This window comes from Larimichthys crocea, chromosome VIII, assembly GCF_000972845.2.
Source record: "Larimichthys crocea isolate SSNF chromosome VIII, L_crocea_2.0, whole genome shotgun sequence".
Lineage (NCBI taxonomy): Eukaryota > Metazoa > Chordata > Actinopteri > Sciaenidae > Larimichthys > Larimichthys crocea.
Window position 1 is genome coordinate 25,942,931 of NC_040018.1, and position 14,197 is coordinate 25,957,127.

Genomic DNA, 14,197 nt, shown 5'->3' on the forward strand with positions numbered 1-14,197 from the left:
AGAGCTTTACTTTGTACAAAGGGCACCCTGCCACTGCAACATCTAAGCTACAGATAGCAGAGAGGCACAGAGCAGTTCCTTGTTCCTTTATTTATAGAAGTTTACATGACATGTGACTGGACAGGGGCAGTCCCTGTTCCAGTAAAATAAAACATTTGATTCATCATGAGTACAGTGTAGTAAGATGAGTACAGTGTAGTAAGACTACTGATGCTGGGACATGTGACATTCTTTTAGCCTTCTAACACTATCTATCTATCTATCTATCTATCCATGTTTTTCCCACTGGGTGGCAGTGGCGCACAGCGTGCGCTGCACACTCCCGCACACGAGGTGACGCTGACAGCAATCAGCCATCAAACGAAAAGAAGAAGAAGAAGAGGTCGGTGTAGTTCCTGGTTGCATAAACAGAAACCCTCAGACTCAGTCCAGCTTGTTTGCTTGTCTCATTGTTCGTCTTTAATTAGTAGGGTCGGTATGTTTAAAGGTTTGGGGACGTGGCTGGGTTTGGAGAACCCGGCGTACACGAAGTCACCGGATGACACAGAAAACCTGAATGTGGAGCAGCAGGACGAAGAAGAAGAAGAAAAGGTGGTGGAGGCACAAAACGAGGTAAACAAACAGCAACCAGCTGATCAGGATGGAGGACCAGAGGCCAACCAGGAAAACCCTGAGCAGGGCCAAGGGCTTGGTGGTGAGAAAACACACTAGTTTCCCTTTTGCTGTCGTTGTTTTTGCCAAATAACTTAAATTTATGCAGCTCCTCAGTGTCCAGAGCATGTGTTTACTCAGCCTGACGTCAGTCTGTCAATAGAAATTCACCATAAACTCATCCAATCAGCATATTGTAGATCATGGTGCAAATGTCTCACACTCTATTCTTTATTATCTCCAAGGTTTCGTCTTCAGTCTCATCATTTTAAAGCCTATTTGCACTGTGTTGCTGCAGCAGTGTTGCTGTGGACAAATCCCACATAATGATGCTGTCTTCTCGTCTCAGATTACATCTTCAGTTTTGCCTCCACTGCCACAAAGAAGATCTCCGAGTCGGTGGTAGGGACAGCTCAGACCATCAAGAAGACTGTGGAAGAGGGGAAAATCGACGGCATCATCGATAAGGCATGTTGTGCTTTTGGCTTGTCTGACAAGTTTGGCTGCATTTGGAGGACGACGCTGGTTTGAAATGTGGAACAACACGCGCACCGCTACATGTTGTCAAGTGCACGCTTGACAAGACATAACACAATCATGACATGGCAATATTCCTGTCCTCCTTTTAACGTGCGCCTCCATTCATGTTTGTATTTGCAGACTTTTCTAGGAGACTTCCAGAAGGAGCAAGAGAAGTTCGTCCAAGAGAAGAAGGCAAAGAAATCAGGTAAAATCAGAAAGTAAAAAACAAGAAACTTCGTATTTCCACTCAAATGGAAAATCCATTTGAGTGGAAATACGAAGTTTCTTGTTGCTTTGAAGGGCGAACAAGTTTCCAATTAAGTCGCATTTATTATTATGGAAAACACTAAGAATTCTAGGTCTTGGATGGGAAAATGGTGAAACAGTGGAAAGTCAAGTGATATCTTATATTATGGAGAGGCTACAGCTAAATCCAAACACAGACATACTGTGTAGTCAGCAGAATACACCTTTATTGGCATGTTGAAAGTTAGTTTGTGTATTCTGAAGTGAAGCTGTATGAGGTACTTATCACACGCAGTCAGTGTATTACCTACAGTAGACACCAGTTAATGAAGTCCCAGCACAGAAATGGCGCTCCTGCAATAAACAACACCTGTCACCTGTTTGCTGGAGGCAATCCAGACTCTTCTCGTCTGTTGTTCCCTGTTGGTGAAATGCACTACCAGTTCCTACCAGAGCAGGAATGTCCCTCTCGATCTTTAAAAACCCGGCTCTTCAGAGAGTACCTCCTCTCCCAGCACTACCAACAACTAGACATGCTAAATGTATCCCCCGAGTACTGTCACAGTACTTATTGCTGCGTTAACATGTCCTTGTCAGTATAATAACTTCTATCATATAACTTGCCTGCCAAACAGCTTCTATTGTCACAGATACAGGTATTTACTTGTATGCATCTGAGATAGAAGACTAGTCTCTGAAGCCAATTTTTCTCTGATGGTCTAGAGCAGGGGTCGCCATCAATTATATCTGGCCCGCTGGCTGATAAGTAACGTGACAAAACAGCAGCCAGAACATCCTCGCAGCCTCTTTACTTGACGCACAGGTTGGAACACTAATTGGCACGTGCGTGCGCTGTAACCTGTGGAAAATAAAAGTGTCCTGTGGCCCTCATGCAATGGACAAATATGTTTCATTAAATAAATAAAAAACAAAAACAAACAAGGTCGGCTCAAATATCATGTCCCGCGATGGAATTGTCAGGAAAAAAATTGGCCCGGGTCCAAACTTATTTGCCGACCCCTGGTCTAGAGTGTTGTTTTTACACAGTACACGACTGAAGGTGTGCCTGTGTGTATAATGTTTGTGTATAGAAGCAGCAGTGCCTCCCTGGGTTGGCTATAACGAGGAGGAGATGATCCAGCAACAGATCCTCGCTCTGTCAGCAGTAAGTAAACATATCCAACACTATATATGAATGTGTCAACATGTTGGTGACATCTTACAGTACAGTACCAGTCAAAAGTCTGGACACACCTTCTCAGTGAGTTTATTATTTTCTACATTGTAGATTGTAGAAAACATTAAGACTATGGTATAACATACATGAAAGTAAAATCCATCATTACTTAAGACATGAAGGTCAGTCAGTCCAGAAAAGTTCTATACCTTTGAATGTGTCTTCAAGTGCAGTAAAAAAAACATGAAACACTATGATGAACTGGTTCTCATAAGGACCACCGCTTAGAAAGAACCAACTTTTGACTGACCTCTGATCTGTACTGATGCATTCTGATGCGATTCTGTGCATACTGGTTTACTGTAACCGTTACTGGGACACTTAATCAAACTGAGCCAACATTACCATTATTATATAAGTCCATCCCAGTTTTTCTGGCTTTGACAAGTCAAAATGTGTGCTGTGCAACCAAACCTCTTGCACTTTATGTTTAAACTGAGCTCTCTGATTCTAGGACAAGAGAAATTTCTTGCGAGACCCTCCAGCTGGTGTTCAGTTTCACTTCGACATGGAGCAGATGTATCCTCTGGCGTCAGTGATGCTAGAGGAAGACCAGCTCCTCAATCGCATGCGCTTTGACCTGGTTCCTAAACAGTCAGTAGTCTTCCAGCATCATTTGTGTTGTTGTGTTTGTGTGTGTGTACAGTATGTATTGTACATTGTTTCTGCAAGTCTGTTAACTGGACAACAGTAAGCTACCTGTGGGATCAACAAGATATTCAAATATTCTAAAATGTGTTTGTTTCGGACAGTGTGAAGGAGGAGGTTTTCTGGAGGAATTATTTCTACCGAGTGTCTCTGATCAAGCAATCAGCTCAACTCACAGCATTGGCAGCCCAGCAGCAGCAGCAGCAGCAGCAGAAGGACGGTGACGACAGAGGGACCAGCGTTTCACCCGAGGATGTCGTCTTAACAGGTCAGACTTTTACCTGTGCACCTGTTTTCACTCATTTTGTTTAAACTATGTTTGGAAGGAAGGATTAAGTCTTCTTATCATTCAGCGTCTCATTGCTGTTAATAACACTTCAGCTACACCTCTACTACAAATCAAGCAAACGCTACACGTAACAACTCTGTATTTATTCATATATTTGGCTTTTTATAGACAATGTCAGACCAAAAACTCCACCAGTTTCCATCAGCGACATAAAGACGGTAAGTGTGTATGTGTGTGGCTTGACATTATCCAACAACAACAACAACAACAATCAGTGTAAATCTTAAAGTGTGTTTCACTGAGTTTCTGTCCTGTTGATGTGACTCACAGCCTCCTCAAGAAGAAGAGGAGGAGATTTCAACAAGTCCTGGGGTGTCTGAATTTGTGAGTGACGCTTTTGACTCAACGGCAATCAACCAGGAGGACCTGAGAAAAGAGATGGAGCAGCTGGTGTTGGATAAGAAGGACAGCGTCCCCTCTCCTGATGGTGAGTTGTATAAATGTTTTCATTAAAAGTTCTCTGATAGCTTGTCTTTTGTTCAAAACAAAAATACATACATACATTCCACCACTGATTGCATTGCAGAGTAAGTGACCGTCTTGCTCATAAATCCTCCCTTCATTCTACATTCAGATGAGTCAGCAGACTGGGAGAAGGAGTTGCAGCAGGAGCTACAGGAGTACGAGGTAGTGACTGAGTCAGACAACAAAGACGACCAATGGGATCAAGAGATCGAGAAGATGCTGCAGGCCGACGAAAGCTAGACAACTACTGTGTGTGTCTGTCTTCTCGTCTATAGTGATCCAGCCCAGAATTAATGAATAGTGACCAGTGACGCACAAGGGGATGAATTTCCAGGTCCTCTGCCCCACCCAACTGTGATTACTGTCTTGTAAACATTCTCCTGTACCAGATGAAGGTGTAGATCCATTAATAGCAAGAGTGTGTCACATCTGCTGCATACAGCGGTTATTTTTCAGGCGTATTAGTAAAGTGCTGCTTCCTTGCTTCTTCCTGATTTTAGTTTTAGTCATTTGCTTTTCCTTACCCTCAAAAGCCTCTAGAGGGCAATCCAGTAAAGTACAATGAGTTTTATAATAGAGGGAGGCGTCTTTGAAATCGCATTGAATTTTATCTTTGTTTCCACTGCAGCTTTCTGGTGGTTTGTACAGTAAAGTATAGTCACAGTACAGTAAAGTCAAATGTAAAGATACATTTATGTAAATAAAGAGGATTCTAACACTATATTTCAAATTCTCCCTTACCTTTCTGTTTGTTCTTTTACATTTTGTATTTGCATTTTGTGGATGTCTGCTATGCTTTGTTTCTCTGCAACTGAAATAATCTCCATTTTCTGTTATGTTGTTTCTGTTATGTGTCATATTTTAATAAATATGTATCTATTATCAATGGATATTATACACTGTGTTTAAGGTGGACACAAAGCCCAGGGGTCCTAGGTTTTGAAATGATAGAAACAATGTTATAAAGCTGTTTTCGGAAACCAAAACATGACAGAAATTATTTTTTTGTACCAGTTCATGTTAGTTATGTTGTGAGGTGTAAGAGATGGTTAAACAGAATTACACACACACAAGCAAAAAAAATGAATTCTGCAGAGCACAAACACAATAATGTGCTGGCATGGGTTCATGAAGTACCCAAAGTACCCTGGCACTAAAAATGTAGTACATTTACAGATAAAAAAACAAAGCAGAGTATTTAATAGATTTCAATATAAATTGGACTATTTCTATTTTAGTTTATTTGATTTGCTATCATGTGAAGGACATTAAATTATACACATCTAAACATCAAGGATGACACAATAAAGACTTACTTCCATTATGGTAAAGACATACAACAAACATCAAAATGACACCAGAACTCCACAGCACATGATAAAATGTACACTTTACACACACTTTTTTTCTTAAGCGACCATTTTCTATCATTTAGTAAACTGACAAACTAAGTAACATTTTATGGAAATTTCATATTATATTCAATGCAAGAACAACAGTACAGAAGACCCTCCAAACGGCTTTATGCCTGTATTTCCCAGCAGTAACTACAGGTGAATTTCAGCTGAGGAAACTGTAAGTCTGCAGTGTCAGTGGTGGAACTTTAATAAGCAGACTGTTTTTGTTTGTTTATTTTTACATAAAAAGCATGACTGCTGCAGCTTTGATTCTTCTTCCATCTAATTCTCCTCCTGTGGCATGTGTTGACCAGAGCCACCAGCCTCTTTCTGGATCCATTTCACTATGCAGAGTGACAGCATCAGGATGAAGCCTGGGGGAACAGACCAAAACAAAAGGATCAGTAACTCATTTGTTTTCTCTTTTTCAGGTTCACTGGGTCTAAAGCCTATCCAATAAATTGATGGTAGAGACACAATTGAAGACAGACTCCAAAAATGTTTATTTACTTTGTGCGACTGCAGAAACTTAGAACAGGACAAACAATGTTCCAACGGGACAAGTTAACTTCCCCTGTTTCTAAACCTAAAACTAACCAAAGGTTAAAAGTATTTCCTCTAATTAAAATAATATACAATACTAATCTGCGTATCATTTGTTCTTTACATAATCAACTGGGAATCCAAAATTGGAAATGATGAAAACAGACCAAATTTGATTAAACATTGATAATTAGTTTGACCACGACTTACTGACTTTTTTGTGTGTTGCACGTGATAGCTCAATTTTGCAGCAAATACATCTGGGCAATTTCACTAACTGATTTTATGCAAATCTTCTGTGTACAGAAAAACAAGAAACAGGAAGTATATGTCGCCATGGTTTACATTTTGGAAAATAAAGTTACCCACTAACCGTACATTTTTTCATGTTTTGTGTTTCACGTTGTCTATTTAAGTGATAATTGGAGGCAGAACCGAGTGCTGCGTGTCTGACTATGAGTACAGAGAAATAGGCTAGATGGTTATTTCTGGACCTGAATCATCACAGTATACCGCCAACACAGACCTTGAAAAGAGGTGAAGATGCAGGAGACAAAGAGAACGAACTCTGAGTCCAGGAAGTCCAGACACCAAATTATCCCAAAGAGGCAGCTGAGGCTCCAGGTGCTGAGAAACGCCACTCGGTTCTGCTTCCAAACATTCCTGGTCCGTTTCTCCCTGTAGACCAAGAAGAGCATCACAGGGCCCGAGAACACCAGGATGACCCGGACTGTCATATTGGTGAAGTAGTGGGCCAGCAAGGCCTTGTGGTTGGTAGTCATCCCGCACCTGGAAACATCAAATACACTCAGAGAAGGAAAACTGACATTGCACCACTCCTCTGCTGCAGAGGAGGTGTGATCTACTGTGCTTGTATTTTATTTTGAAAATATCTAATGTTACTTACATCAGATAAGGATTGTATAGGTCATTGCATGCCTGCACCTCTCTCACTCCATAAACATCACCTATTCTCAGCAGGATGAAAACAGGAACAGCAGGAAGAACTGGAAAAAAAAACATTTGTTAATATCATCTTTACCTTAATGTACCAGGAAGTAGATTTTATTTTGGAAATATAACTTCACACAAACTCACCAAAACCCAGCAGGTTCCACACATAGGCCTTTGGAAAGGGGCTGAAAACCATGTAGATCAACCAGAAGGTGTGGAAAACTTCTATACCCATCCAGGTGAAGGAGCTGAGCAAGGTGTAGTGGAGGGCTGCTCCCACCCAGGTGCACACACTCTCTTCGACGTTGGCCAGGACCCCAGTGAAGAAGAAGAGCAGATTGAGCAGAGCAAGAGAGATAGCCAAGCCCAAGTGGATAGGAGTGGACTGCTCCTTAGATCGCCTGCTACAAGGAGAGAACAATGGAAATCAGTTGGTTTATTGTTAAAACTCTTTTTTGATAAACTGCATAAGCCCTCAAAACACTGCTTTACCTCTTCTTGCAGAGAAAAATGATGAGAGCAATACAGCTGATCACAGACACAGCACAGCCCAGAGATGTAATGGAGGTGAGCACCAACAGGTGGCACACTGGGCGAGGCTCCAGTTGCTGTCACAGGAAACAAAGCAATGCGCAAAGCAACAGAGTATTCATACATCAAAATATAAGAGTGTATATGTTCCTGTGTATTTAATCACTATAAACTGATACATGTAACATCGTCTGGTATGTGTGTAAAATCATGTATATGTGTTTTTTCTTAATATTAGTGGTGTGGAGTACAAACATTTAACGTTCTCTCATTTGGTTTCTGGTTTCAGAGATAGCACTGTGTCTGCTGCATGTCTCACCACAAGTACAGAGAAGTAAGTCAGATGGTTACAGATGCACTCAGTGTAGTTTGGTCCATGTTGATGTGTCTTACATCCGTGCACAGACCATTTCACCTGCAAAGGATCTGAACAAATAAACTACAGATTAAACATCCCCGGTTATCATCTATGGGAGTTACAGCAAATACAAATATATATATATATTTGAATATTGTTATAAGCTTTGTTCTAACCTTTCCTGGTGTCCCATGATACACATTCCCTTGCATGCGTTTTCTGAAATAAAGAGGCGAAAGAGATGTGACATTTGTAATCATACTGACAAAGTTTCAGGCACGTTGAAGTAACATGCATCCTTTGATTCAGCAGCCACTGTCAATTACTTAACATCCTACATGCAAAATTTGCTGTGTCACCAGCAATAAAAATAATAAAAAATAGAGGTCATTTATCATTCTGCATACAGTATCTACATGTGTGCACTGCAGAGAGGAAGCAACAGATGGTCTGTTTCTGCAAGACATGGTGTAAGAAAAGAAACCTACAAGTGGTTTTCTTGTGTTCTTGTTGACGCAGATGCCATATAACTGAAATAAGCCTCTTTGGGGTTTTTTCAACAGTGTATGCAGCAAACCGACTGTAGTGGCCATTTGTACATAAAAAACTAATTAAACTTTAAACCAAACAAAATCAAAAGGCCACTGATGCACCATGGGGATGTGGTTTAACACAGGCAAAAGAAGATGAATGTCCAAACTGAAGGATTCAGTTTTGTGATGATTTATTTCAAAATAATAAAACAAACAAACAAAGAAAACCATGGCTGATGCTGCCTCCCTTGCGCTGGTAAAAAACCATAGGCCCACCCAGGTGCATGCTGGTACTCGAGGTGCCTGACTATCTAAATAACCTCAAGTGCCCAGTGTGACCCATTTACCAAAAAATAAACCAAAATACCAACCCTGCAAATCTAAATATCCCAAACAAATAATAAATAAACAAATAACAAGGACTATTAGCAAAAAATCTAATCTAAATAAAGCAAACACTTAAATTAATCAAACAAACTTACTCATAATTAGCTAATTAAATTTACAACTAAACACAACTTAGACTAACTTCACAAATAGCTCCTACACCGACAGTTTACGAAGTTAATGTGTTAACTAAGATGCACATAATAATCAGTTTTAGAGAAATAAGCTGGGTTCTGCAACATTTCAGAAGAAATATCCTATTTGACTATGTTTTTTCCTATGTTTTAAGAAGCAGTATATTTCAAAATATTTCCCCTTAATTAGCAAGCCAAATAATTCAGTTCACTTCAAACAACATCAAAAATAATTTACTTAGGGAGACTTTTTCTCAGGTGTTCACCTGGTTTCACAAACACATTTTTAAAGATTGATTTACGAATAAGATTTGAAAGTATAGATGTAGACGATATAAAGTGGACATTGATCACACTGACAGGCCAAAAAGGCACAGAAACTTACAGGTACGACATCATGGTGAAAGCCAATCCTAATTGGCTCAGGCAGATCAGCGATGATCTCGTTCTCCACATTGATTTTCACGACATCATTAAGAATCTTGACTTTCTCGAGACCGTCCTGAAAGACAAAGACACACACACATCTTTACCTGTCCCTTTACATGATACCGCCTTTCACACACAGAAGAAGTGTTTCAGTCAGAGCAAATGGTGTATCGTGTATCGAGGAAGGGCAAACAGAGCCGTACCTGGAACAGGGAGTTGTTCTTAAAGAAACTGAAGGCTACTTTGCTGGTATTTTTTGCAGCTTGTTTTAAAGCAGACGGGATGTGGACAGTAATAAGGGGGTCTGCAGGTTCACCTTTAGCAGCCTGGAGAAGAGAACATATACAGATTCACTAACAAGGACCACGGCAATATAGATTAAGTTTAGACAGGTTTATTGCAAGCGATGGAAAGAATGCGCCAAGATGATAACCTGTAGGAGGGAAGAAGGGATGGATGGTCGGAGGTATTAACCGGTGAGGGTCAAAGGTATGAAGCATGAGGGTTAGGGTTAGGGGAGTGAACGGATAAGGTGTTTAAGTACATGTGAAACGGAAATGGGATAAGATCAAGGCCCGGTCCTTGTTCCTGAACCTAGTTATAAAACTTCATTAAAAGGTTCGCTGTAAGAGAGGATACACCATTGTTTGGGTCAATTCACATTCAAGTCAATAAATGGACAACTGATTACTTTGCATCTGAAATGAGAGACTTCATACATAATTGTAGTAACTATTTTACTCATCAAACCACTAAGACATAATCAGTTTTATAAAAGATCACCTATGCTTCCTTTTCATGTCATTGTTCTAAACAGACATAGGAACATAAATAACTTAATTTAAATTTTAACTTAACTTAATAATAAATTAATTTATTATTTATTTGTTTCTGTCACACAGGAAATGTGCTTCACTGGTTTCTCATCTTCAACTGAGATGAGAAACCAGTGTGGTCACAATTTTGCTGATGTGGTCTGTGTAGACAGCAGTGTACGTGAGTACATGACGTGAGACAAGTCAGTCCCAGTTCTCAGGTTCAACGTTTTCCTCTTGACACAATAAGCAGCAGTTCAAATGTTGATATGATGACTGAAAGCTTCAGAACAGCTACTAAATTGATGTTGGGATTAGACAACAGAGAGGAGAAGTCATTAGTTTTCAGAAAAAAAAATGTGCTGAGGAAGATCATGTTAAAAAGATCTAGAACTGTCACTTAATTGATCTCATGTTGTGATTTTATGATAAAAAGTCAACTTTTAACTTACAGGTGATGTCACATTGAAGCCTCTGAAATCCTTCTTCATCACAACCTCAGAGCTGCGAGCACAGGGGTGCTTAACATACCCTGCAGCCAAAGGGTTCTCAACCCTGCATACACACATTAACATACACCATCATGACATTATGTAGACTGTGGTTTTAAACAGTGTTTGAAACAAAAAGGTATGGTTATTTTTGTAACCCCACCTTAACACAGTATAAAGCTTAGCTTCCTGTTTGTAGTAAACTGTATGCACTTCCTGACAGTAAGCTTGGCAATTAAGACAAAGTCATATGAGAAGGAGGATGTTGACATGAACATACGACTTTGACAACAAATGTGAAAAAAGAGGAAATTACATGTTGACTTGGGTGGATCCCTGGTTCAGTTGATCACACAACTTTTCTGAAAATAAAAGGACAATTTTACAAAACTACAAACGATCACACACAAACTCTGTTAAACTGTGGCCCACATTGAATCTTTCTTACTGCAGTCAGTGGACTCTCCACTGAACTCGAAGGCCGTCATTATTTTATCACTGAGCATATCATTTCTGACTGATCCACCGAAGATGCCATAGGATGCGTAGGGTGTGGTACTGCCATGAGACAGATCAGTGCAGCAGGAGCCCTGTATGCTGGCAGGCCAGCACAGAGTGAGGTTCTTTCCTGCGACCTGTACAACAAAAAAAGACAAACAAAAATGAACATTAAAGATGCATTGTGTGACTTTTCAACCATAAAATATCAGACTTCAAATCATTTTGATGCTAAACTAATCTATAATCAGGTGAATGCACCTTGTAGCCTGTTTTTGCACTTTGCCCTTCAGACACACGTAAGACATTATGGCACTAAGTTACTGGATTATATTTTATGGAGAAAATGTTACATTAACTTGTTTCCTGACAAACAATGAAGTAAAGTGCTGTGAATTATATTTGCTAATGTTAGATCCGTTTATTATCCAGACTGCTGAAGTGTGAGCTCAGACTGTTTGCACCACAGGTATACTGGACCACTGGGAAGCAGAGGTTTACAGGCAGGGGAATGCGAATGGTGAGTGAAGCCTGTGTCGTGCCAGATCCGGACAAGCAGTCAGTGTCACCGGACTCAGCAGCCTCTTTGGACATAATGACAGACACAAGGAAACCAAAGAGGATGTTGACAGAGGAAGCTAAGAGAAACAGAGAGACTGACCGAGTAAACGGCTGCCTGACAGGATAAATTTAGGACTGACTTTTAGTCATTGGCAAGACACTGTGCTGGGCTTCTTGCTGTGTGACTTTTAAGTTATTTAGCTGGCTGTTATGTCTTGTGCCGTTGCACTTGCTTGATGTTTGGCTGCATTATCAAAGTTTTTGATTCACTAGTTTTTGATCCTAAGTAATAAAATCACAGAAACACACTCCTCAACAGATCCTCATCGCCATCCTTTTTTTAAATTTACCTGCAGCTTCAACTGGTCCAGCAATGGCTCCCAGTACAGACAGAAGTAACTGTCCTCCTGTGAACCTAGTCCATACTGCTCAAGGGAGACTACGTCAGAGCGCCTGCACTGGGCCGTGATCTTCCCATCGATGGACAGAGAGGTCTTATTGGCTGAGATTGAGACCCTATCACAGCCTGGGGAAAGGTTGACAGAGAGGGTCAGGGAGCCCTTTCCATGACGCCAGGTGCCACAAAAGTTCAGGTACAGGTCGTTTTCACTAGAACCTGAAGGAGACAAAGGTAAGCACGCATTAACAAAAGCTGGTGTGATGTCTGGTTTTAAGTGTTACAAAATTCTTTAAAATACAGAGTTGTGCTGCAATACATATCACAAAAAGTGACAATCTATTTTAGACTTTATAAATTATTTTTATGAAAAAATATGACATTTAGATTATCTTAGATAAGATTGTACTTTATGGGGAAATTCACTTATTACAGCAGCAGAGTGTAATATACACTACAGCATTAAAGTAGAAAGGGAAAAACACAAAGAACAGACAGAAGTATCTTATAACCTACACATTAACACCTACACAAAAGAACAAACAACCCGCAAACAACTGACAATGTGCAAAAAAAACCTACTGAAGGTAAAAGTGGCATGATATAAATAATACTCTAAGGTAAAGTAACAATATAAAAATATTGCAATGTGCCCTACGATGGGGTAGGGCACATTGGACTGTGTACATACATACATTTTCAGACATTATAGTGTTTAAAGCTGTAGTAATCATGGCCTGGATCAGGATCAGTTTGGGAATCCTCAGAGGAAACTTGCATTTGAATACAACTACCAAGAGAAAACTATTTATCACAATGATTCGTACAAACATTGTACAGGTACAAACTATATAAAAAATTAAAGTTCTAAAAAGCATGCTGCTTTTATTAAGTTCAGTTCATTTGATTATGTAGAAATCATTGATGATGATCTCAGAACGACATATTCCTTTGAGACAGTGTGAACTGCTTTCAGTGAATAATGTGCAATGAGTAGAAGAGCTAAACATTAATGGATTTATGTAGATGTGTCTTTATCAATTCACAAGTGCGTTACTCGACGTTGCACTAAAACGGAGTCATACGTGTGACACTGAATGAGCACACAGGTTTAGATTGCGCAAATTTAAATGTGTGAGCATGTGTAACGTTGATGTTTCAGTGTGGGGAGTTTCTTTTACACAGGTTTACAAAAGGTGTTTTATAACCAAAGATATCATTTTAAATAATTTGAAAATCATTTCATAACCTCAAAGTTTTACCGATCCTTACTTCAGTCAAAATGCCTCGTTTAAAGAAACTCACCCTGAGTCCGTTTTCAGTAAGGGAATTTGCACTGGTAGCAAAAGCATTTCCTTGTTTTAAGAGGCACTTATTAAAAGTTTCCTAATTCCCCCAATGCTACACAGATATATTAAACATAACACACGATGATAATGAGGTCATTCGTTGTACTTATTTAAAATGTATATTTGCACACAAACTTTAAGTTTAGTTTAAAGTCAATGTGTTTTCTTCAAAAACATGTAAATGTGAACAGCAAATGTGCCAAAATCCAACCAGATCATCTATCCCACAGAGGAAACAAGTGTTGAAGTATCTACTATATATTGTTTCTGAATGTCTCTTAAACATCACCACATACAGCAGCAGGAACGGTGGAGCTTCAACGTATTACAATAAGCTAAAAGGTGTTCTCGTGTGGTCATCTTACCTGTGGAAAGGATGATGATCAGGATGGACACAACCTTCACTTTTATGTTTAGTCCAGGCTCCATTGGTAACTATCAAGCAAAGAAAGATTTCAGTTGTAAAGGAGGAACAAATATGTTTTCTGCATTGTCAGGGATGTTGTGGAAGTTCTAAATTGGTGAGGTCTGCAATGAAGACTGACAAGCAAATTGTCTTTCTTCTTACCTTTATTAGAAGATCATGGTCAACAGAGTGGCACAGTCTGCAAGGGTGAGACAAAACTTAAGAGGGAGGAAGCTTTTCAAGCAGTTTCACCAAAACAAACTCTTAGTTGACACCTCCTCCATGAAGAAACAAAC

At 39.8% G+C, this 14,197-nt stretch overlaps 2 protein-coding genes across 2 annotated transcripts; one reads left to right on the plus strand and one right to left on the minus strand.

Moving 5' to 3' along the window:
* Positions 1–355: 355 nt before the first annotated feature.
* On the plus strand, positions 356–5,000 carry LOC104919880 (synapse-associated protein 1). The gene is made up of 9 exons (XM_010732000.3): positions 356–694; positions 1,001–1,119; positions 1,312–1,378; positions 2,511–2,584; positions 3,111–3,250; positions 3,409–3,572; positions 3,762–3,811; positions 3,924–4,080; positions 4,228–5,000. Exons 1-9 carry the CDS (start codon positions 478–480, stop codon positions 4,356–4,358), a joined length of 1,119 nt encoding a protein of 372 aa, XP_010730302.3. The 5' UTR covers positions 356–477; the 3' UTR covers positions 4,359–5,000.
* A 1,961-nt stretch (positions 5,001–6,961) lies between these two features.
* On the minus strand, positions 6,962–13,924 carry LOC113746306 (adhesion G-protein coupled receptor G5-like). Its single transcript, XM_027281360.1, has 12 exons — positions 13,861–13,924; positions 12,100–12,365; positions 11,139–11,325; positions 11,007–11,052; positions 10,652–10,754; positions 9,588–9,710; positions 9,341–9,457; positions 8,078–8,120; positions 7,863–7,969; positions 7,505–7,620; positions 7,157–7,416; positions 6,962–7,065 (listed from the first exon to the last, which is right to left on the minus strand). The coding sequence occupies exons 1-12, from the start codon at positions 13,922–13,924 to the stop codon at positions 6,962–6,964; spliced, it is 1,536 nt and encodes a 511-aa protein (XP_027137161.1).
* Between the last annotated feature and the right edge of the window lie 273 nt (positions 13,925–14,197).